Raw genomic sequence first — 24,637 nt, 5'->3', positions numbered from 1 at the left:
AGGGAATAATTACACCCAGAGTTGCCCCACTACAGCAAAATAAAACCCAGCGCTCTGATGAGAGAGAACAACACGATGTTAGAGGAAAATGCAGCAGAATTAGAACTGTGATTGTGTGTGGAATGCTCTTAAGAAATGATTTGCAGAATGGTTACTGTCTTGCAGCTTTCACACTCTCGTTAATTCTGTGATGGTTTGGGGGCTTTGTCTGTGAATTATCTACGGCGTTTAATATAATTGCTGGTGGAGTTTGAATGTTTGGGGTTGGGATTAATGCAGGCGCTTTTACTTGACTAGGAAAAGCCCCCTCCTATAAGCAAGCCAGAAAGCAGCACGCTGAATTTGCTCAGCACTCTGACTAACGGAAGCAGTTCCAAGCAAAAGCCACCTACAGATGGAGTCCACAGAATCCGAGTGGATTTCAAGGTAGAGGACAAAATGTTTTAAGTGTTTGAATGTTGCCTGGCTCTAAACACTGGAACTAGAGTCCCTCGAGAGTGCTGGCAGTGACTTCTAATTTTCTGTGTCTGGTACCGGTCAGAGAGAACTGCAAGTAGGAGCCTTCATGACAAGTCACTCGGTTCAATTTTATTTTATTTTATTTTTATTTTATTTTATTTTATTTTTTAGAAGCTTGTTATGCCTTTTTTTTTTTTCCTTATAATTAGAGTACTGGATGAAGAGACACTTAAAGCTTTAAAACCTTAACTGTCAAATGTGTGAGGATGAGCAAGCATTTGAGGTTTATGAAGAATTATTCCATTAAGATGGAACTATAAAACCTTACCACAACTTGAGCCAACAAGATTTGGGGAAAATAATGTTAGTAACTTGTAATTCACAACATTTTGGGTATATCTGGGGTTTTAAACTGATAACTCATGTACTTTTTTGAACAACAGTGTTGAAATAATAAAAATTAATATTTTCCTAATAATTTTTCAGTGCATCTATAAGTGTTGATACTGGAGATTATAGTGAGATCTCATAAGTGTTTTATACAAATACGGAGTTTTAATAAAGTCTTAATTCTTCTGAAATTTCACTTTTAGTAATAATTATGATGTTGGAATTGCCTTATTCTGCATGGTGATGTGTCCTTTTGTGCTTTCAGGAGGACTGTGAAGTGGAGAATGTTTGGGAGATGGGTGGGTTAGGCATCGTCACCTCGGTACCTATTACTCCCAGGGTGGTCTGTTTTCTCTGTGCCAGCAGTGGACATGTGGAGGTAAAGCATTGTGTTCTGCTGTTGATGACTTAGTTACAAAAAGAAATACCTTTTTAAAACCATTACCTTAATCCAGAAGAAATTAAAATGATACCTGTAAATCTGTCCTGGCTAAAATTTGTCCCAAGATACTCAAATGGAAGTTATTTAAAATCGGTTTGGCGGCATTTACTTCAGCGACAAACTGTATTAGATGTAAAGAATAGCATATTTGAGAGCACGTCTTAATTTGGAGGGAGTCCCAGGTCTGATGTAAAGCAGGGGCTTTGCTTTCTTTTAAGTGGAGATCAGAAAGGCTGCCCAGTAATGTTAACGGGCTTTAGGCAGCATTGACTTCCCCACGTGTCTGTATCTGCCGAGAGCTGCAAACCGTTACTGAAACGTGAATGGAAAGATGAGATGCTGGTGCTGCTTAAAGAGCTGGATTTGGGCTTAAGATGTGTTAAATGCATTTCCAGGTATAGATAGGTGCCTTCTCAACATCTTCAGACCAGCTCTCCTGGGAGGGCGATGCTGGTGCTTCTAGACAAGGCTTGCTTAGGATGAGTGAACAGTGCTTGGGGAAAAGGGGGTTGGTTCTGTGTGAGGAGCCTTACTGCACTTGAGGACCGTGTAGGTCCAGCGGGGTGTGGAGCCATCCCCTTCTCAGTCAGGCTGCTCAAAGGGACAAACGATTCTTCTGTCCCCTGTGAGCCTGCAATGTTCATGACAGTCCTTTTTCTGGTGTTACCAGCCTCGTAGGAGATACGTAGAAATTAGAAGCGCTTTCAGGTGGGCCACCTAAGCTGAACAGAGGGAGTGATGTCTCTCTGGGCTCCATGTGTCCCTTCCTTCTGCACTAAGTGTTTCTTCTGGTGTGTCACAGCGAGGGAGGGAGATCCTGGAGAGCCCTGTAGGCCTTTGCCAGTTCTCAGAACGCTTTAGATAACAGGTACCAGCCTCCCCTGTGCTGCTGGGTGCCTGGTCTGGGTAGATGCGCACGCGTTCGGGTCGTCTGAAGTACGCGCCCAGTTTCCCTCCTAAAACGTGCCAGTAGATATCCTTGTTCCATCAGTTGTAAAGCAGAATTCAAAGTAGTTTGGAGCGCGAGGGGGCTTGTTTGGGACTTCAGAGCAGCTTCTGCCTCGCTAAAACTTGCTTTTCCCCCCTTGCAGTTTGTGTACTGTCAGGTCTGTTGTGAACCTTTCCACAAGTTCTGCTTAGAGGAGAGCGAGCGGCCTCTGGAAGACCAGCTGGAAAACTGGTGCTGCCGTCGCTGCAAGTTCTGCCACGTGTGTGGGAGACAGCACCAGGCCACCAAGGTACCCCCAAACCGCCGGGAGACCCGGCAGGCACCCCCACGCCGCTCCCAGAGCCCCTCTCGCTCCGGAGCTCAGCTGGCGAGCAGGGAAGCGTGGGGTCTCTGCGCGAGCCTCGCCATGCGTGGGGGGAAAATGCCTCTCGAGTCGCTTCGTTGCACCTTCTCCTTGTTGCCCTGAACGGGGAATCCAACATAAAACACAAATGCCCAGGATTTTGCACCCCTTCGAAGGGTCTCTGCTCCAATGATTTTTTCCCCTTATTCTTGTAGCAGTTGCTGGAGTGTAACAAGTGCCGAAACAGCTATCACCCGGAGTGCCTGGGCCCAAACTACCCCACAAAACCCACCAAGAAAAAGAAAGTTTGGGTGAGGGATTTTCATTTCTTTTTTGGGTAATTCGTTTGTCGACTGACTGTAATGCTGCGGGCCAGAGCTCTGCAGATGACTTGCTCTGATGCCATCGCTTGGCCATTGAAGGCAGCGTGTCTGTCGTGTTGGAAATAGGCACTGAAATGGGTTTTCCATAAGGTTCTGAACAAGCAGGATTTTTAAAGGGATTACAGCTTTTTTTAGTTGTAGTGATTCTTCTGATCATAGTCTCAGAACGTGGAAGAAGCTCTTTAGAAAGGAAGCGTTTGCTTTGTTAAGCTACCAGGTGATGTTGGTATTGAGACACAATTTGGATTCATTTATTGTTTTGTGCCTCTTGAGTTTTTCTTCTAAACAGGTGCAAAAACTTTGCCTGTAGTGTATTTGGTATTAATAGTTCTTAAGTGTTTTGTACTACAATATCCTCAGAATTGGAAAACTTTTCGAATAAGACTTCTTATTTTAGGTCAGAAGAAATGCCACAACTAGATGTGCTGGTTTATGTGAAGGGAAAGGTGATTATTTTCTACAGTGCAAATATGAAGGACAGAACAACTATATTTTTATTTATTTTCATTTTTGTGATTTATTTTCATTTTTGTCTTGTTGCATCATCTCCATCTTGCCATAAAGGGAGTAAAAACTGTGGCATTTTAGTGAAAGTTCTGGTCTTTGAAACTCCTTATTCTGCACTCATTAAATAATAACGACTATGAAATGTGTCGTTAGGACTAAAGAACAGAAACCAACTGGATAAAAGCGAGTAACTTGCCAAACACTTCTTCCTCTTCCAGATTTGTACCAAATGTGTTCGCTGCAAGAGCTGTGGCTCAACAACACCAGGCAAAGGATGGGATGCGCAGTGGTCTCACGACTTCTCGCTCTGTCACGACTGTGCCAAACTCTTTGCTAAAGGTACGTGACACTGTGGTTCTTTACAGCAGGAGCCTCTTCAGGTTCTTGGTTTTGAGTTAGATGGTGTCAGTGTTGAGTGAACAGAGGGTTTGTGGGGCAGGTGAGCTCCTCACTGTGACAAACGGGAGCGAGAGCTGGCGTTGGGGCCGAGCGTGGGAGCACGTGGAATCGTTTCTGTGGGAAAACCAGGCTCTTAGATGTTGCGCTGGCTAACAAAAGTCACTACGGTTTTATTGTCAGAGTTTGAGGCTTCCAGCATTTAAGCACTACACCATATACAGCTGTTATTACAGACCTGTTGGCCCAGGGTTTCAAGTAACAGTTGAGAAAAAGTCATTTTTAAGGACTCCTGACTTAAAAGCAACAAAATTCCTGTTGCGATGTGATTGTTCCTTCTTTTGTTGGTTACTGTACATGAGGCCTTTGAATCTAAGAGGGGCATCCTGGGAAAAAAATCTCAGGGTAGAAAATCCTGACTGTTCCACCTAATTTCTTACCTGTACGTCATTTTGGTCCTTTCACTTTCCTCTGTAAAGCTAATTGCATATAATAATTTGTCAATCTCGCCGCCCCCAAAAATGGGTACCCAGTAACAGAATTCGGGAGTAGTACCTGGTCTTCCAGGCAGGTTGTTTTTGTGGCTGTTGTTTCCAGGTGTAACTGTACTGGCAGCTTACTGGTGGGAGGCTTGAGCTGCTTTCCTAGCACACTCATAAGTAACCACCTGGCCTTTAGCCAAACTTCATGTCTTGTTTGCAGGAAATTTTTGTCCTCTCTGTGATAAATGCTACGACGATGACGACTACGAGAGCAAGATGATGCAGTGCGGGAAATGCGACCGCTGGGTCCACTCCAAATGTGAAAACCTTTCTGGTAAGGCAGCTTCTGATCTCCTCAGGACTTATCAACGTGGGGCAGTGAGTAGACCAAAGCAGTGCAGTTCTGGACCTTTCTACTAGAGTGTTACGTTAACACCCTCACCTGTTGTGACCTACCTGAAAAATACCCATAGAATAGCTATGAGTAAAGCAGCACTTCATTCAGTGATGTCCCAAAGGCTTAGTACTCACCTATAGCACAGTACCAGATTGGCTTTTGTTATGTGAAAGGTGTTCCGGTTAGACAGTAAACGTGGAGTAGGGATTCTTCCCTCTCTCCATCCTTCAGTAAAGTATTTGAGATGGTTGGTTTATTTTTTCTGTCTCCAGATGAAATGTACGAGATACTCTCTAACTTGCCTGAGAGTGTGGCCTACACCTGCATTAACTGTACGGAGCAGCATCCCGCAGAGTGGCGTCTGGCACTGGAAAAGGAGTTGCAGGTCTCCTTAAAACAGGTTTTAACAGCCCTGCTGAATTCAAGAACTACGAGCCACTTGCTGCGGTATCGGCAGGTAAGCTGGAGCCTCGCATCCCATTAATATACTCATAGAATCACAGAATGGTTTGGGTTGGAAGGGACCTTAAAGCTCATCCAGTTCCAACCCCCCTGCCAGCAGCAGGGACACCTTCCACTAGACCAGGTTGCTCAAAGCCTCATCCAGCCTGGCCTTCAACACTCTGGCTTGAAGTGTTGCCTGACACTTATTTGAATTCTAGAGTTGCTGTGCATCGTACTGCAAAAGTGTCTTTATCACACTTAGAACAACACGTGCTGTGGTTTTTGTTTCTTTTGTTCATTCCTGTGGAAACAAAGAAGTGGGTATCTATGATAAGACTTGCGAGGCTAGAAGGAAAAATGGGGTAAAGTTCTTTAAGGAATGGGAGGATTTAGCTCTGTGATGGTGAAGGTGCCTCTTTGACAGAAGAACGGACCTTCATCTTGAAATATACATTCAGAAAATATCCAGAAATATGACTTCTGAAAATGAGTTTGATCCTTATAGCTGATCGCTCTGCTCTGCTCTGTGCCTTACAGGCCAGCAGCAGAAAGGTGGTTGAGATCATTTTATTTGTGTCATAAATGGACAGGAGCTCAGAACTCGAGTCTCCTTTCTTTCACCTTAGCAAGAACCTGTGTGCTGATAAATGCGCGTGGGAGTGTCATGAGTAGCAGCCGCGCTTCAGTAGCCAATGTCCCTCTGTCTCCTCGCTGATGTTAACAGGCAGCAAAACCGCCTGATTTAAATCCCGAGACGGAAGAGAGTATCCCATCCAGAAGCTCTCCTGAAGGTCCCGATCCGCCTGTCCTGACAGAAGTCAGCAAACAGGAGGAGCAGCAACCTCTGGATCTGGAAGGAGTGAAAAGAAAAATGGATCAAGGCAGCTACACTTCTGTGGTATGTGAAAGTTTTAGTGTTCCCCTCTAATAATAGATCCCGTGAGTTGCTTTATGACCCGTGGTATTTGTAACTGAGCATGCTTAGGCCTTTTCTTTATGAACAAGGAAACAGGTTAATGTGCTGCTAAAAATAATCCTGGCTGGGGCTTGTGTTAATGTTGGCCCAAAGACGTGTAATTTACACTCTCATGTGGGTCTCTTGAACCAGCAGCGGCACTTGGTTAAACCGCTTTTGCTCTTAGTCAGATGTTTATGTTCATAGAAACAGGACAGATCCTTCTTCGTGTGCAAATTCTAACTGAAGGGGCTAGCCAGATAACACCGATGCTAGTCAGTTGTCTGGAAACTAGTAATTCCTGTGTGGAGGGGTGATATCTTTAGGGTATTTATACAAAATTAGCTACTGCTGACCGAATTGGGTTTATTTGTAGGGAGCATTTCTTCTTTTTTCCCTTTGGCACCTGTAATCTCGAGGAAGATGATTGCATCTTGCAAAGTCCTAGGCAAACGTCCTATTGCCAGATTTTGGCCAAATCCTTGCAAGGCAGCTAACTGGGCTGATTTCAGAAGCAGTCAGTAGTCAACTCCAGGTGAAAGGAAGAAGAGAAGAGTTCCGGGCCGGTCTGTGTAGCAGTTCTACCAGCCAGTTTGCGATGCACAGAGCTGCTTGCTTCTTTACAGCCACATTCTGTTTCTGCTGAAGTCCATGTTCTAGTTCAGTCTTTTAGTCATCCGGATGCTCACTTGATGCTTTAAGTTAGTGGATGGTGCCGCTGCACAAGAGAATCCGTTTCATGTGGAATATTGTGGTTTTCTTGTAGCTGGATTTTAGCGACGATATCGTGAAGATCATTCAAGCAGCCATTAATTCTGATGGAGGGCAGCCAGAAGTTAAGAAAGCCAACAGCATGGTCAAGTCCTTCTTTATTCGGGTGAGCTGCACTGCAGTTATTCTGAAATCTGCTTGATACATACCACTGCTTGTTGCTGTTGGAATCCGAAGGGTCCCTCACGCTTACCGTTGCTTGGGTATTTCCAGGAATAAAATAATACGTTGTCAGACTTGTTGATGTTAATGAGATCTCACTGGTTGTGCATTTACAGTAGGTCTTGGCTGAGTGTCTTTTGAATTTGGGGTATGTCGTATAACATTTCTAACGGAGTGTTGTTTTCTTTCAGCAAATGGAGCGTGTTTTTCCATGGTTCAGTGTAAAAAAGTCCAGATTTTGGGAGCCAAATAAAGTAACAAGCAAGTAAGTAATTGTTCTGTGTCCGACTGTGACACCCTGCAGTTTGCCAGCTGTCTAAGCGAAAAGTATTGAGAGAGCCTGTTTGTGGGGTTGGGTTTTTTGGTTTTTGTTTTTCTTTTTTCCTTTTTTTTTTTCTTTTAAGAGGTTAAACAGTAATCCCATTCCCAGGTTTTATGGGCACTTCCTTGTTCTGAAGCACAGTAACCAAAAACATTATCTAGAACTAGGTATAATCATGTGTTGGCTTGTCAGTCCTTCCTTCCCCCACCTCCTCACCCCCATTTGTTGTGGCCCTCCTGCATCTATTGCCCCCAAAAGAAACAGACAGCCCCATCACAAACCTCACAGTGTAAGTGGCCGGTTGTAGCCTTTGTTGGGAGCATGCCTGGGCTGTAATTAATCAAATTAGTTCTCGTATATTGAATGTCAGTAGTGCTGGTAGATGGGGCACGAGGTCCTGTGGCGTGGCAGGGTCTGACAGCTGCCTCCTCGTTGCTTTCCAGCAGTGGTATGTTGCCGAACGCGGTGCTGCCCCCATCTCTTGACCATAATTACGCTCAGTGGCAGGAGCGTGAAGAGAACAACCGCACCGAACAGCCCCCTCTGATGAAGAAAATCATCCCAGCTCCAAAACCCAAAGGGCCTGGAGAACCAGATTCGCCGACTCCTCTGCATCCTCCTACACCACCTATCTCTAGTAAGAAAACAGATTGCAGTGCTGTTGGTCCCAAACCCAGAGTGCTTCATTCCAGACCTCCTAGTAGTAAAGAGAGGGCGGTATTAGTTCTGGGTACAACTGGAGAATTTTGGAGACCTCTGTGACCTGAAATCATTCAGAGGCTGTTACACAGGAGATGTTTCTGAGCTGAGCTTGGGCCCAGAAGTGCATTTTGCACCTGCCTCTCTTCCCCCAGAGCAAGGGCTCCTCCTTTTCCTTGCTTTACAAGCTGGCTATTGAGAACTCTAGGCTGCCGCTTGGCTCTTCTGCCCTGTTCACTTCCTGACAGTCTTCCCAGATGAATTTTAGCCTCCCTGACTTTCAGGAATAAAAGAGTGTTCTCTCTTTTAACTCTTAAGGCTCTGACAGAAGCCGAGAGGATAGCCCAGAACTTAACCCACCTCCGGATGTAGAAGACAACCGGCAGTGCGCGTTGTGCCTGAAATACGGCGACGACAGCGCTAACGTGAGTACCTGGCACGTGCCCTTGATGGGAGCTGATGTGCTACAGACGTGGTGCAGCAGATCGATCCTTTTTGTGCCTTACTGTGTCTCGTGGAACATTGGAAGAGAATGTTTCTCTCTGTTCTTTAGGATGCTGGGCGTCTTCTCTATATCGGCCAAAATGAATGGACACATGTGAACTGTGCTTTATGGTCAGCAGAAGTATTTGAAGATGATGATGGTTCTCTGAAAAACGTGCACATGGCTGTGATCAGGGGAAAGCAGCTGGTGGGTATAAGTATATAAGGAATACTTGGTTAAACTTCACACTGATGTACACAGAACCAAGACAGGAACCCCAGTAAAGGATTCTGTGTGTGTGGTTCTTTGTGTGGGTGGTTTTTCTGCTCTGTCCCCTCCTTGCTTATTATTTTTTCCACACTACATACAGTAGAACTGACTGAAGGTATTTGAAAATGTATTTTATCTTTGCTCGGTTCAGAAATATTGTGGAGACCAAAAGGAACTTGTAGTGGCAAAGTTGGAGGCTAATGCTCAATAGAGCTGTGTTTTTCTCAGAAAGGATTCAATTAAGTGCTGTACCTTAAGCAGTCGATGCCATCTCTATAGTCACAGCCTGTTTGTAAAAATAATATATGGAATAGCTAGATGCTGTGTTAAAGCCCAACACCTGTCTCTCTAGTACCAGGACTCACCACGTCTGCTGCTGCAATCTGAACTGATGACAGCAGGGGAACTCAAAGGAGAGAGCCTGTACCTGGTATTTTGACCTAGGGTAAATTTTAAATCTGTAGAAAAGAAATTAAAATTGGAAGCAAGTATTGTCCAATTCAAGGTGTTGATCCAGTAGGATTTTCATGTTTGAGTATAGACTAAGGATCTTGACATCTAGCTCACATGTGAAATACTGCAAAAAGAATGATGGGGGTGTCTTTTTTTTTCCTGAACTCCCAAGCAGTCTTAGAAAAAAAATAATCTTCCTATTGTGAATTGGTTGTTGCTTACTTTGCAGAAGAATGACATGAGTCTGGAGGCATGACTAGACAGTAGTTTGGTTTAGTATGGTGTCATTTGGTCCTAAACATTATTAAAACAGCAGAAGCAGTGGAGTGGGATTGCTCTTAGTAGTAGAGTAGAGTAGCCCACATGGGGAATACTCTGTGCTGGAGAAATAGTTGACACATTAATTGGCGAAGCTTGCAGACTTGCAGATACGACGCTTGGATACGGAGTACAAGCAAGAAAGTCTGAGGCCTGGAGGAACCAGTCTGCAGATGCCAAAGTTGTTCTGTGTGAGGGATCCTTCTTCCTCTCACCTCCTCCTCCAGGTCTCACTCGCGCGTGTGAGTCACGGTAGTGAAATGTGACAGCGAGGAAGTGGGAGGTCGGGCATTGCTCTCAACTTCTGTCTGGGCCAAAAAAAACAACCAACGACAGTAGTGGTAGCCTGGTTTTAGGAGGGATTAAAGGGATTAATCTTTAACCTTTTTTTTTTATTATTTTGCTTTTGTAGAGATGTGAATTCTGCCAGAAGTCGGGTGCCACAGTGGGCTGCTGCCTCACTTCCTGTACAAGCAACTATCATTTTATGTGCTCGCGAGCCAAGAACTGCGTCTTTCTGGATGATAAGAAAGTTTACTGCCAGAGGCATCGTGACCTGATCAAAGGAGAGGTGAGGTTCTTCTTTCACGCCTTGCCTTGTCTGGAGGTGGGGTTTGCCTGTCACTATGAGCACTTTTTAGAAGTTAATATTGAACGTGTTCCTTACTAATGAGGCCCAGACCGCAGTGCTGTGGAGTCGGTCGTGCAGCTGGCGTAGGAAAGTTTGGCAGGCAGTACTATGTGGCAGTTCAGAAACCAAAAGACCAAACTGAGCATCTGGGTAGTGTACTTGTGGTGGTTCCTTTAAAATTAACGAGTAGTTTTGTGGATTCTCGTTCCAGGTGGTTCCTGAGAATGGATTTGAAGTTCTTAGGAGAGTTTTTGTGGACTTTGAAGGAATCAGTTTGAGAAGAAAGTTCCTTAGCGGCTTGGAACCAGAGAACATCCACATGATGATCGGTAAGATTGAGTCTCTGGACACTTGATCCACCCTTGGTGCTGGAACTTGGCTCACAGAACTTTTCTGTTCCTCTTTCTGCTCAGGTTCTATGACGATAGACTGTTTAGGAATTCTGAACGACCTCTCAGACTGTGAAGATAAGTTGTTTCCCATCGGCTATCAGTGAGTATAACCTGTTTCATAGAATCATAGAATGGTTTGGATTGGAAGGGACCTTAAAGATCATCCAGTTCCAACCCCCCTGCCAGCAGCAGGGACACCTTCCACTAGACCAGGTTGCTCAAAGCCTCATCCAGCCTGGCCTTCAACACTTCCAGGGAGGAGCAGCCACAACTTCCTTGGGCAACCTGTTCCAGTGTCTGACCACCCTCACAGTGAAGAACTTCTTCCTCATATCTCATCTAAACCTCCCCTCTTTCAGTTTAAACCCATTTCCCCTTGTTTTGTCATTAACTGCCCTTATGAAAAGTCCCTCCCCAGTTTTCTTGTAGCCCCTTCAGGTACTGGGAGGCCGCTATAAGATCTCCCCGGAGCCTTCTCTTTTCCAGGCTGAACAGCCCCAACTCTTTCAGCCTGTCTTCATAGGAGAGGTGCTCCAGCCCTCGGATCATCCTGGTGGCCCTCCATCATTACGTGTCTCTCAGTATATTAAGTGCCAAACTAGCGCTGGAGTGACAGATGCAAAAATGGACTGTAGCTTTGTGTATGTAGAGGACATGCACTCTTCAGGAATCTTGTGGTTAAGCTGCTGCAGCCTGTTGTGCCAGGAAGCCCTTGTCCTGTGCGATTTGGAGAAACTGAGAATTTAAAATAGGAATGCTGAGGTTTACTCACCTGTTGAGTAAATTGTTTGATGTTTGAATTATCTTCCAGGTGCTCCAGAGTGTACTGGAGCACAACAGATGCCAGGAAGCGCTGCGTGTATACCTGCAAGATCATGGAGTGCCGACCTCCGGTCGTAGAACCCGACATCAACAGCACTGTAGAGCACGACGATAACAGAACGATTGCCCATAGCCCCGTTCCCCTTACAGGTTAATCTTTTAATGAGTTTCTAAAGTTACATTCTCCACGTGGTTTTGCTGTAATTTATCCTTGCCAGAAAGCCAGATAGTGGCAGGGACCTGTGTCTCTTAAAATCTATTTGGATTGGAATCCTCTTCAGGCTTCCAAATTACCTTACAGCATCTGAAGTGTCCTGGTCACTTTGAAAACTTGAGCCAAACGAGAGCTACTGTGGTAATGTTTTCTGGTCTGCAGAGCTGAGATTTCTCTAGTGATCTAAAACTTGTCCTTCAGGTGTCAATTTCGTGTGTAATACGGGATTTATTAAATACCATATTGAAAAGTAGTATCGTGCTTCTTCCCTGTGTCCAAATTGCTTTCTCTGTATCCATAGATGAGTTAAAAAATAAAAAAAATTAAAATATAAAAAAAAAAACAAAAACAAACAATCCCCCCCAAAAAAAGCCCCAGCCTGCAGCCCTATCCTTTTCAGTTCCCAGAAGGCGAGTCTGTGGAAAACTTGTAAAACTTTTACAATAGTTGTCACTGTCAACATAGAATCTTAAAGATTGTTTGAAATGTAATGGAATTTAATGTGTAAGCTGAGGGTTACTGTGTGGCTGCCAGTACTTCAGAATGTCCCTAGGAGAAGGAACCAAATATTATCTGATGGCAAGGAAGCAGTAATCTTTGATTTGGTGTTTATTTAACAAATTGCCTGATTATTCCCCAAGTGAAACCTGATAGCAAGACATACCTTATCAGATCATGGCTTTTAGGATGGCTTACACCGCTCTTTCTTTTTTATGCAACAACAGAAACTCTACCTAAAGACAGCCAAAATACACCTGAAATGGTAAACCCACCATCACCAGACCGTCCCCTGCATTCTCAGACGTCCTCTTCCTGTTACTACCCGGTGGTCTCAAAGGGTCCCAGGATCAGGACACCGAGTTACCCGTCTACACAGAGGTCTCCTGGCTCTAGGCCCTTACCCTCTGCAGGTATTTCAAGTGCTGTTGACTTTGATTTTGGTTTTGTTTTGGAAATATTTTTTGTTTGGTTCTGTCTCTTTCAGCTTTGTTCAGAATGTGGTGTTTAGTTTTCTGTTTCTAGAGAAAATAGTGAAATGGCAATAGGTTTGAGGGAAGGAAGGTTCTGAACATATACAGTAGGGATGACCTGTCAAGAAATATACAATGAAACAAACAAAAATTTCCCTGAGATGTAGAAAGCAGTGTTTGGGCAATGTCATAGCAGTAATACACAAGAGCTGTAATAAAACTGAGGGACCTCATTTTATCGCAGCGGGTGTTTTTCCAGAGGGAATCGGAAATCTGGTGTTGTAATTCAGCTGCTATTTCCGTATGAATGACTCACGTTTTGTTTCAAACTGATGTTGCAAATTCACATCCAAAGTTAAGATAGAGAACCCTGAGATACAAACTTGTCAGCTTGGTGTGGTGAACACTGATTGATGGTATCAGATTTTTAACACCACTCTCAAGTGTTGTAATTATGTTGCTGCTGTTTGGCTGAAAGGTTTTGCTGGGTTTTAATTTCTCCTGGTTTATGTGGAGGCATTGGGTATGTCTGGATTGTGAAGGTTTCAGATCACTTGACAGTCTTTCTTGCCTCCTTTTCTCAGGAAGTCCTACGCCGGTGACCCATGAAATAGTGACAGTAGGAGATCCTTTACTATCCTCTGGACTGAAGAGCATCGGTTCGAGGAGACACAGCACCTCCTCTCTGTCACAGCAGCAATCAAAACTCCGGATGATTTCCCCTACCCGAGCCGGGAACACTTATTCCAGGCACAGTCTCTCTTCAGTTTCCAGCGTGGGGTCCTCTTCAGAGCAGGAACCCGGCGTCAAAGCCACCGACCGCTTTGTGGGATCGGTGAATGCGGGTACTCCAAGCGCTCCGGTTCAAAGTTGTTCTACCAGCTCAGGCTCCCAGAAAACAGCGGCTGGAAGTGGAAGTAAAACTTACCAGCTGGATGCATCTCAGTCTACGGAAGGAAAACTTCCTGGCAGTTCAGATTTGGTAGCCAAAGGTGCGCCTTCTAAGGGAGAGAAGATGAAAACACTGACCTCAAAGGACCCAGATTATTCAGCTCATAGTTTTGTTTCTGGAGGAAACTCCAAAACTTCCACTCAACCACCCAGTTCATCGGGTGCAGAAACAACTGCTAAAGCAGCACCCTTTCCAGAATGTTCAGGATCGTTTTCTTCCAAAGAAGCAATATCCTTCCCACCTTTGCATCAGAGAGGCCCGAGGAAGGACAGAGATCAGCATGTGGAACCTCTGCAGCCAGAGAAATCTAGTGTGGCTGATGAGTTGGAGGCAAAGACCTTGAAGTCCACCGGAGTAAATAGCAGGTCTCCTGCAGCAAGTGAGCAGGTCGTTTCTGCCTCTAGAGAGAGGCGTCAGAAGGGGAAAAAGGTAATGAAAGAGAGTTTCAAAGAGAAGCATTCCCTGAAATCTCTTACAGATTCCAGCCAAGCAGCAGGCAGTGATGAAGGAAACCTGAAACCTGAATTTGGTAATCAGGCTTTGGCAGCTGAACAGATTAGCCAGAGGTTATGTAATAATATTCCCGCTGAAAAAGCTGGCGAGAAGTCCCCGCCTTCGCAAGGGCCCTCGAAAGGTTCTGCAGCACCGGTGGAAGCGACCTCTAAGGAATCGGCAGCACCAAGAAAACGCACCGTTAAAGTCACCCTGACTCCCCTCAAGATGGAAAGCGAAAACCAGTCAAAAGCGGCGCAGCAGGAAAGCGATGCTGAACCTCAGTCTGCAGGGGCAGACCTGGCTGCTTTGACAGAGCCCTCCTCCTCCTTCTCCGCTTCCGAAGGCCTGGAGGGGAACTCTGTAGTTCAGGGAAGTCCGATCGAAGCGCCAGCACAGGAATCTCAAAACAATGCCTATGAAAATTTGCCTGTTCAAGATAACAACTTGATGCTGCAGGATGGAACCAAAGCTCAAGAAGAAGGCTCGTACAAGCGGCGGTATCCACGGAGAAGCGCTCGGGCCAGATCCAATATGTTCTTCGGATTGACTCCTCTGTATGGTGTGAGGTCTTATGGAGAGGAAGACATTCCCTTCTACAGTAACTCAACCGGGAAGAAGCGAGGGAAGCGCTCTGCAGAGGGACAAGTGGACGGCGCGGATGACTTGAGCACGTCAGATGAAGATGACTTATACTACTATAATTTCACAAGAACTGTGGTTTCCTCGAACACGGAGGAGAGGCTGGCACCCCATAGCTTATTCAGGGAGGAGGAGCAGTGTGATCTTCCGAAGATCTCGCAGCTAGACGGTGTGGATGACGGGACTGAGAGCGACACGAGCGTCACGGCGACAACGAGAAAAGTCAGTCAAGTGACTAAAAGGAGCAGTAAAGAAAACGGGACAGAGAACTTAAAGCTCGACAGAAGCGAAGAAGCCGGAGAGAAGGTCCAAGTCACCAAGAGCTCCAGTGTCCACAAAACCGACCCGAAGATTGATAACTGCCATCCTGTGAGCAGAGTTAAAGCCCAAGGTCAGGATTCACTGGAAGCTCAGCTGAGCTCACTGGAAACGGGCCGCAGGGCTCACGCAAGCACACCTTCTGACAAGAACTTGCTGGACACTTTTAACACGGAGCTTCTGAAATCCGACTCTGACAATAACAACAGCGATGACTGTGGGAACATCCTCCCTTCCGACATCATGGACTTTGTCCTGAAGAACACGCCATCGATGCAAGCGCTGGGAGAAAGTCCAGAGTCCTCGTCATCCGAACTCCTGACGCTTGGAGAAGGTTTAGGTCTCGACAGCAACCGTGGCAAGGACATGGGATTGTTCGAGGTGTTCTCCCAGCAGCTGCCAACCACCGAACCAGTGGACAGCAGCGTCTCTTCATCCATATCAGCGGAGGAGCAGTTCGAATTGCCGCTGGAGCTTCCTTCCGACCTCTCCGTTCTGACCACTCGCAGCCCGACAGTGCCCAGCCAAAACCACAACAGGCTCGCTGTCATCTCGGAGTCCTCGCTCTCCTCCTCAGGAGAGAGGTCGATGCTCACCTTGCCTTCCACAGAGTCTGGGGAAAAGAGAGTGACGGTCACAGAGAAATCTGCCTCGGGGGAAGGTGACGCAGCTCTCCTGAGCCCGGGAGTAGACCCCAGCCCTGAAGGACACATGACCCCCGATCACTTCATCCAGGGTCACATAGACACGGAGCACATAGCCAGCCCACCCTGCGGCCCCGTCGAGCAAGGCCACGGCAGCAACCAGGATTTAACGAGAAACAGTGGGACTCCGGGCATCCAGGTGCCGGTGTCGCCCACCGTTCCTCTCCAGAGCCAGAAGTACGTGCCAAACTCCACAGACAGTCCCGGCCCCTCGCAGATCTCCAACGCTGCGGTGCAGACCACGCCACCCCACCTCAAACCGGCCGCAGAAAAGCTGCTGGTAGTCAATCAAAACATGCAGCCGCTCTACGTCCTCCAGACTCTTCCCAACGGCGTTACTCAGAAGATACAGTTAACGCCGTCTGTTAGTTCCGCCCAGAGCGTGATGGAGCCCAACGCTTCGGTGCTGGGGCCCATGGGCAGCGGCCTCACATTGACCACGGGTTTAAATCCCAGCTTGCCCTCGTCTCAGTCGTTATTCCCTCCCACAAGCAAGGGGCTGCTGCCCATGTCCCATCATCAGCACATACATCCCTTCTCCACGGCCGCTCAGACGGGCTTCCCACCAAACATCGGCAGTCCTTCGCCTGGTCTTCTGATCGGTGTGCAGCCACCCCCTGATCCTCAGCTCTTGGTGTCTGAAGCCAGTCAGAGGACAGACCTTGGTACCACCCCTTCGACACCAGCTGCTGCCCTGAGCAAGAAACGGCCCATCTCTCGTCTGCAGTCACGGAAGAATAAGAAGCTGGCTCCCTCTGGAACCCCTTCTGCCATAGCGCCGCCTGATATGGTCTCCAACATGACCTTAATCAATTTTGCTCCTTCCCAAATTTCCAACCACCCGTTGGATTTGGGAACCATTGCGAATTCATCATCCCATCGAACCGTCCCCAATATTATCAAAAGGTCCAAGTCTGGGGTCATGTATTTCGAGCAGACATCTTTGCTCCCTCAAGGTGGGACCACTACTGCGGTCGGCACGTCTCCCAGTGTTATTGGGCCAGATGCCAGTCACCTCCCAGCGGGGCCTGGATCAGGCCTGGCGTCGAGTTCCTCGGTATTGAACGTCGTTTCCATGCAGGCCACAGCAGCCCCTACCACCGGTGGGTCGGTTCCTGGCCACGTTTTGGGACAGAGTTCGGTAACGTTAACCAGCCCTGGATTATTAGGGGACCTGGGTTCGATAAGCAACCTCCTGATCAAAGCAAGTCAGCAAAGCCTTGGACTTCAGGAGCAGCACATGACTTTACCACCAAGTTCTGGCATGTTTTCGCAGCTGGGAGCATCCCAGACTCCATCTACGGCAGCGATGACGGCGGCGTCGAGCATATGCGTTCTGCCTTCAGCGCAGACGATGGGCATGACGGTGGCTCCGTCATCTGCTGACCCAGAAGGCTCTTACCAACTTCAACACATGACACAGCTCTTAGCCAGCAAAACCGGGGTTGCTTCTTCCCAGCTGGACCTCGGCACAGCTTCGGCAACACCGCAGTTGTCGAGCTTTCCGCAGCTGGTTGATGTTCCCGGTAATACCGGACTGGAACAAAACAAGAGTTCCTCGTCGGTGATGCATGCCAGCTCCGCGTCCCCTGGAGGTTCCCCATCGTCTGGGCAGCAGTCTGCCAGCAGCTCCGTGCTGGCTCCCACGAAGATGAAGCCGAAAGTCAAACGCATTCAGCCGTCGTTAGACAAAGGGAACGGCAAGAAGCACAAAACTTCTCACCTGTGGACCGCTCCCTCTGAAGCGCACGGTCCCGACAGAGGAGCCGTTGCTGGACCCCAGGTCTCAGCTACAGGGTAAGAGGAACGTTTGATTTCGCTCATCCCTGAGGTTTTGTAGCAATCTAGGAAATAATCTGGCACTAGTTTCTACTGCAGATTTTCCTTTTGATCGTTTCTAAGGTAAAAGCCTCAGCTGCCAGCAGAAAGCGGGTACGTAAAGGAGTTGGCAGGACTTTTACCACTGGAAAGAGGATCAGGGTTATGAGGACTTCATTGTTGAGAGCTCTGGCAAATAAAAGAGTGTTTTAGAGGAATCAGTAGAGTAAATGGCACTTGAGAGTGATGGGTTCTCTTGATGTTGTTCACTTTGTAGCTGCTCTAGAAGTTTTAATAGTTCTATCAGCAGTGTGCTGAGGCACCCAGGTGATGCGCTGTTACTGCATCGTTTTGGTCATTCTGATTACAGAATTTAAACTGCGTGCCACTCTTTGTGAGCTCAGTGTCTCTCCAGTGTGCCATTTATTTTTCCTGCCCCTCTTCCCTCCTCCTTGGTCCCCACAGGCAAGAGGGACTGGGGAGAAACTGGGAGAACAGGGAGAGTCTTGCTCTGTACTTGGTCAGAACAGCAGAGCGTGTGCTTGTCTCTCGCACTAGAGGATCACTTTCCAGACCTTCAATTAAAATGACATTTGAATTGACTCTTTGAAGTACGGATCTGTAGAGGAAATAAAAGCTGCTGGTCAGTGTTTTTTGTGCAAAACTGGATGGTTTTACGGCTGTAATCTATAGCTGGGCCTGAGTATCACGCTGCCAACAGTTAGTTACACACTTCACCAAAGACGTTGCGCTGCTGATGTCCAGTCCTGAGACAACTCTCCAAAACAACTGCTGGTCCTGAAAGACAGTAGCACCCATCTTTTGAGAAATACTGCACGTCACTTGTGTAATCCCTTGATCATCTTAACGTCTGGTAGTAGGTCTGGTTCTTAAAACATTGATCCAGAATTCTTTAGACAGCTTCACCTCTAAAATAGCTTTATTGTGTTGCTGGTACTTGCCAATTTGTTGTAGTCTGTAAGTGTTTTCTGTAGCTGTGTCCACATTCCGCCGTGACTCCTGAGCTTATTGCTAATGGTTGCTCAGACATGTTGCTCTTGCACCCGGATTCGTGCTCCTCCTTCCTCCTGAAGTGCAAGTCTTGGTTCTGATGTGATGCTGGAAGTGTCATCTGGTTCCTCGTATCTTAGGAGCAGTGGTTACTGCTTCTGTAGTTCTGCTGAGTCACTGGTGGGAACTCCCAGTGGATCTCTCACTGCTTTCCACTCTTGTTTGTGGGACAAATGGCTTGGCAGGTATTTTGAACATTCCTACATCTTTTTGTTCCAGGACTCCTGCTGTGAGGGCAGATACACAGGATGCAGCAAGCGTAGAGCAGCCATCGCAGAAGCAGTGTGGCCATTCTGCAGGGTAAGCGTTACCCAGACCTGCCCATCACCTCGGGCTCGCTTGGGCATAAGGAAATTTATACAGGGAACGTGAGAAGTGTTACTTTGCTGGTTGGGATGTCTTGGGAGCTTTCAGTCTGGAATGAGCAGTCACATTTCATCGTAATATGGATCAGTTTTTAAAATGAAGTTACACATGGGTCTGGGAAGCTTCTGGCTTGCTGGAACAAGACTGCTCTGCTCGTCCCATGTTGGCTGGTCCTGTCTTAGCATACGCCTCACTGCCGAGTAGGACTGACACAGAGAACAGGTCACAGGCTGTGTAAATGAGAGTGCTACTCACACACTGATAGATGCCTCCAAAATAAATGCTACTGAGTAGAATCTTTTTGCTTGTTTTTTCCCTGTTGAACTAATCTCAGAACACTTGATCTGGAAAAGGGTTCTTGTACCTCTGTCTAGCTCTGACATTTGCAGATGGGTGTTCTGGGCTGGTGGGGAAATGAGGTAGATGATTGTTAAATATTTTTCTTTGTGTTCATTTTGTTCCCTGCCAAGGCAACCGGCGGTCCTCCCAGAGTCTCAGTCAACACAGAACTCCACAAGTGAGCAGGAAAATGCAGGTATGTCACATCTTCAAAAGCACTAAGTCTTGGGATCCTTCAGGACTGGGAAATTAGTGCCTTGAAGTTTGGATTTTTGCGTGTCTCATTCTCTCAGGGAAAATTTCAGAGCCAGTAGGTGTGTTATTCTGGCTTTGAAGGGAGGAAAGGTTTGTTCTCTATGAAGAGATGTCGGACAAATGGTTATGTCTCTATTTTTATGTCTCTATTTTTAGCTTGTGGAAATTTCAGCACTTGAGATTTCACACTCTTGCTACAACACTGTTTGTTTTTTTTTTCTTGGACAGATTAACTGGTCAAAAGGCAAGTTAGTGATAATCAGTTGTGGAAAAACCAGTGGAAAAATCATCATACTACCCAATTTCCATCTTCATGCTGGCTTCTGTCTTTTCTAGGCTCAAAAGCTCTTGAGGAAGAGGAGAGCACATTCAGCTCCCCACTTATGTTTTGGCTTCAGCAAGAACAAAAGAGGAAAGAGTTTTAGTGTCTTGGTGAGAAGAAACCAAAGAAAGGTTTGGTTTTTGAGATCTCTAGTGATGATGGTTTTCAGATCTGCGCAGAAAGCATTGAAGGTGAGGACTGTGCATTTTCGATTGTACTGGTTTTATTTTTCCTGACTAGAAACAAAATTATGACTTCTGAGGATCTCTTACTTGTTTTTTAAATAGATTTAGAAGAAAACCTCTTGGTTTACAGCCCAAAAACAATCCTAGTTCCTAACAATGTCTGGATTCTATTGATTTTTTTTTCAATAGAATATATTCCGTGGAATATGTACCATTGTCCCTATTTTTTTTTTTATTTATTCAGTTGAGCAATGGTGTTGAGCCACATTTTGTCAACAAAGAGTCAGTGTGGATCAGACAGGAGGGTATCTAGACTTTTCCTCCAGACTGTTTACTGGAGACACTTACTTCTCTTCATGCCAAAGTGATTTTTGGAGAGGGTGGCAGCAGTTGGATCCAAGGATCTTCATTCATGGCCCATGAAAGGCTGCAAACTTCATCTTCTCCAATTAGCTTATGTAAATATGAGCGTTTTGTTGGAAATCAGCACACTGCACATGGACATAGAAGGCTGCCAATGGCGTGTTGTTTCACTGGAGACCTAATGAGATGCAGCAAACTCGGAGTCAGTGCTCGGATACTCTTTCACTGTCTTGTCTTGTGTTTGTGTGACTGCAGATGCCTGGAAGTCACTGACCGACAAGGTTCAGGAAGCCCGTTCGAACGCCCGCCTGAAACAGCTGTCCTTTGCAGGTAATATCCAGTGCCAAACTCCTCTCTACTGCACTTGTGTGAGAGCACACGTATTTTTGTGAGCATCTTAGCGTTCAGAGTCTTCAGAGTTTCAGTTGAGCTGCTGACTGCTTTGTGGAGGATGATTTCTTCCTGATGAAATGATTGAAAACTCGTATGTGGAATGAACTAGCTAATTAGAGGGCTTCTGTGGAAATTGCAGGCTGGCCCACAAGCTGTGTTTGTATTCCAACTCCTGCTCCAAGTCTGCATTGTCAGTTGGATTATTATTTTTTTTGTTGTGCTTGGTTTCTCCTTCCAGGTGTGAATGGTTTGAGAATGCTGGGGATTATCCATGATACCGTTGTGTTCCTGATTGAGCAACTGTATGGAGCTAAGCACTGCCACAACTACAAGTTCAGATTTCATAAACCCGAGGAGGCCAATGAACCTCCTCTGAACCCACACGGCTCTGCTAGGGCTGAAGTCCACCTGAGGCAAGTGTGAGCTTTGGCATTGTTAAGGTGAACAGCCCATTTGCTGGGTTAACTGACAGGGCAGAAGCAACACCTCTGCAAGCTCAAGCTCTGGGTTGAAGAGAAACGTTAGCAGCTTTCTCATGTAAATCACTTAGGTGGCATCTTCTGAGCCTGCACATTTTTCCCCACCGCTTTGTTGACCGTTGCTTTGTTTAACAAAGCTCTCCTGGCTGGTGCTGTTGTTCAGGGTTCTCAGAAACCGTTGTGTGTTACCCTGATGTGGGGCAGGCTTTGAGAGAGGACAGGCTGGAGAAGGTGGGAAGCAGCAAACTGTTGTGGCAACCACCTGTTTATTTTCAGTCGTTAAAAAAAACCCTTCCTTTCTTCTCTTTAAATTGCAGGAAATCTGCATTTGATATGTTTAATTTCTTGGCATCCAAACACCGGCAGCCACCAGAATACAACCCAAACGACGAGGAAGAGGAAGAAGTGCAGCTGAAATCAGCCCGGTATGGAGCAGGCTGTGAGGGTTCAAAGGGGAGAGCACTGCTGCAGTGGCAGAAATGAGAGATCAGCCTCAGTTACACGTTGTGTTCGTCTTCCTGTGAACGTTTCCTTGCTAATGTAAAACAATATAATGAGAATTTGGGCAAACGAGGGAAGAAATGACCTTTTATATGTCTATATAGGCAAAACCACTGAATTAATTTAGTGTTCTCGGTGGGCTGTGGTGTCACGGTGTCTGAATTGTTGTGACTTGGAAAGTGTCGCAGATAATTCGTGGCACTGACTCAAAGAAAGGTCGTGGCTTAGCAACATCTCTGTTCTAGGAGGGCGACTAGTATGGATCTGCCAATGCCCATGCGCTTCCGACACTTGAAGAAGACCTCCAAGGAGGCAGTTGGTGTCTACAGGTACGGTTTTGTTCTGGGACAAAGGAAGGTGAAAACTGGAAACCTTCTGGGAAGTCAGACTGCAAAACTGAGGTGAAAAAGCAGGTTTGGGTTTTTTTTTCCCCTTCCTCCTCCTCCTCATCCAAGTTGTGTATTTAAAAAGTAATCCTCAACACAGACTCCTTCTTCCTCGCTGGCTCACGGTGGTGTCAGCTGAGGCATCTGCTGGGGAGCGGGCAGGAGAGATCTGGTGGTGTTCTTGTGAGCATTAGGTTACAGAAGAGCCGTGGTACCCGGCGATCCCTGCAACGAGGGAACCTGTCTTCTGCGGTCGGCAGTTTGTGTTTCTGAATTTTGCCAGTCTCATTTGACACACTTAACTTACCTTATTGCTCTTTTTAGGTCTCCCATCCATGGCCGGGGTCTGTTCTGCAAAAGGAACATCGATGCAGGTGAGATGGTGATCGAATATTCAGGCAATGTCATTCGCTCCATCCTCACTGACAAACGAGAGAAATACTACGACAGTAAGGTGAGTTATGGGCTTTCGCAGAAGTTCTTTCAGAGTTTGGGAGAACTAGAAAGTGGCTCTGAAGGTAGGACAGGCTTAGGCCATGTGAAAGCTGCGTTTGGAACATCATCAGCTGGGATTACAGGATTTTTCAGGAGATTTCATTCTTGCTGGAGCTCGAGAGGTGTTTCTTACTTTCCCCTGTGGGCTGGGACGGGTCTCAGTCCAATCTTAGCTCTGCAGATCCAAAGGGCGCAGGGCTGAAATGATTCCAGCACGAGCTTACGAAGTCAAGTGGAGAGAGGTTGCAGAGAGACTGAGAGGCTGGACTTTTGGTTGCTGTGATGAGCGAGGCTGTCTGCTAGGGTGGCTTTGTCTTCCCTTCCCTTGGCTAAGCCTCTTTCTGTCCTCCCTGCCTTAGGGGATCGGTTGCTACATGTTCCGCATTGACGACTCCGAAGTGGTGGATGCCACCATGCACGGGAACGCGGCCCGCTTCATCAATCACTCCTGCGAGCCCAACTGCTACTCCCGGGTCATCAACATCGATGGCCAGAAACACATCGTCATCTTCGCCATGCGCAAGATCTACCGCGGGGAAGAGCTCACCTACGACTACAAGTTCCCCATCGAAGACGCCAGCAACAAACTGCCCTGTAACTGCGGAGCCAAGAAGTGCAGGAAGTTTTTAAACTAGAACTTCCCTCAGCTGCGAGCGAGCCCTGAAGGGCCTGGGGAGAACCAAAGCTTCAAGTGAATCCCTCCCCGGCCGTCCAGGCGGGATGGGGAGTTCGGAGGCAGGAGCAAAGATCAGCTGGGCTCAGGGACCTGACTGGCGGCTGCGTTTCTCTGTCAGAGTCCACATCTTCATGTCTCGCATGCGCACACTTACCCTCATGAAAGACACGGGCGACTGGAGAAGATCCTCAGCGCGATTATGTTTTTGCTGTTCTCATTTCCCCCCGCCCTGGTATTTGTTTGTCAGCGTGGGGCTAATGTGGGAGACGGGAGGGGAGGTCGGCCCCGGGCCCAAGCACAGTGGAGTGATCATGGGTCCCGTCCCTCTGTGTCTCGTGGCTCAGAGTGCTGAACGTGGAGTCCTCCTCCCTTCTTCCAGGGTGGTGTCAGAGGTTTGGTAGCACAGTGTTTGAGTTTGCTTTCCTCCCAGGGAGACAGACTGCACCCCACCAACCAGCCACCCCGAGGGCTGCGCGTGCCTGCGGTTCCTTGTGCCGTGCGTCTACAAAACACTATTTGCGAGTCGGCTGGCGTGGGGCGTGGGGCCTGGTGCCTCGCGTGGGTCTGGCTTGTCTGGTGTCATCTAGGAGGGCTGGACGGGAGAGAGCGGGACCGAGCAGCCCGCGAGTAGACTGACAAGGGGGTTCTGGTACCGAAATCCCTGCCTGCGCGCAGGGAAATTCCTGGCATTCCTTGGGGTAGAGAGGGCTTGTGGCACTGCAAGTCCCTCACGGTCTGGGGAGAGATGGGGGGTGAGTGCCGGCTCCCTCCGGGGTTAGACACCTACCACTGTAGAGCAGGAGCTGGGAAGGACTTGCCTGGAGGCTCCCATGGGATCCTCTCTGTGGAACGTCCCAGGGCCGGGTGGGGAGACGACTCTGTAGGCAGGTGCCTGTCGTGGTCCATCTTCCAGGTGTAGTCACGTTGTCTTCCCCTAAAGACAAGGGAAGAGGCCCCGAAACGGAGCGTGAGTTCTCTGGGAAGGGAAAGCCAAACGCCAACCGGGCTCACGCAGCACCCGGAACGCGCGGGAAACGAGAGGGTGGTTGGCAGGGATGGAGCTGCCGTAGCTGAGGAGCCGAGTTTGTGTCGAGGGGATCCAAAGACACGACCGTCCTGGTCCAAGGAGCGAAAATCCTCCTCCCGTTTGGGTCTGCTCCGCACCTCCAAAACAGAAACACACAGAGAGAGAAGTGAGAAGCCCCGAGCCTGACACACGACAAC

At 47.3% G+C, this 24,637-nt stretch overlaps 1 protein-coding gene across 1 annotated transcript in view; it reads left to right on the top strand.

Moving 5' to 3' along the window:
• The window catches only part of LOC104527626 (histone-lysine N-methyltransferase 2A-like), a 31,354-nt gene extending 7,912 nt beyond the window's left edge, over positions 1-23,442 (top strand). The window contains 28 exon segments of the mRNA XM_029085867.1: positions 298-426; positions 1,115-1,228; positions 2,383-2,529; positions 2,799-2,894; positions 3,692-3,812; positions 4,572-4,685; positions 5,021-5,205; positions 5,917-6,090; positions 6,914-7,024; positions 7,272-7,345; positions 7,849-8,039; positions 8,420-8,526; positions 8,655-8,792; positions 10,039-10,197; positions 10,469-10,586; positions 10,671-10,749; positions 11,461-11,621; positions 12,411-12,596; positions 13,241-17,561; positions 18,873-18,953; positions 19,490-19,554; positions 19,950-20,126; positions 20,739-20,813; positions 21,115-21,289; positions 21,673-21,780; positions 22,102-22,185; positions 22,567-22,696; positions 23,097-23,442. Of these exon segments, the coding sequence (XP_028941700.1) occupies positions 298-426; positions 1,115-1,228; positions 2,383-2,529; positions 2,799-2,894; positions 3,692-3,812; positions 4,572-4,685; positions 5,021-5,205; positions 5,917-6,090; positions 6,914-7,024; positions 7,272-7,345; positions 7,849-8,039; positions 8,420-8,526; positions 8,655-8,792; positions 10,039-10,197; positions 10,469-10,586; positions 10,671-10,749; positions 11,461-11,621; positions 12,411-12,596; positions 13,241-17,561; positions 18,873-18,953; positions 19,490-19,554; positions 19,950-20,126; positions 20,739-20,813; positions 21,115-21,289; positions 21,673-21,780; positions 22,102-22,185; positions 22,567-22,696; positions 23,097-23,372 (7,896 nt within the window). The 3' untranslated portion in view covers positions 23,373-23,442.
• The last annotated feature ends 1,195 nt before the right edge of the window (positions 23,443-24,637 follow it).

Source organism: Antrostomus carolinensis, unplaced genomic scaffold (assembly GCF_000700745.2).
Source record: "Antrostomus carolinensis isolate BGI_N321 unplaced genomic scaffold, ASM70074v2 scaffold37310, whole genome shotgun sequence".
Classification (NCBI taxonomy): Eukaryota; Metazoa; Chordata; class Aves; order Caprimulgiformes; family Caprimulgidae; genus Antrostomus; species Antrostomus carolinensis.
This window is presented reverse-complemented; position numbering and strand designations above follow the sequence as displayed.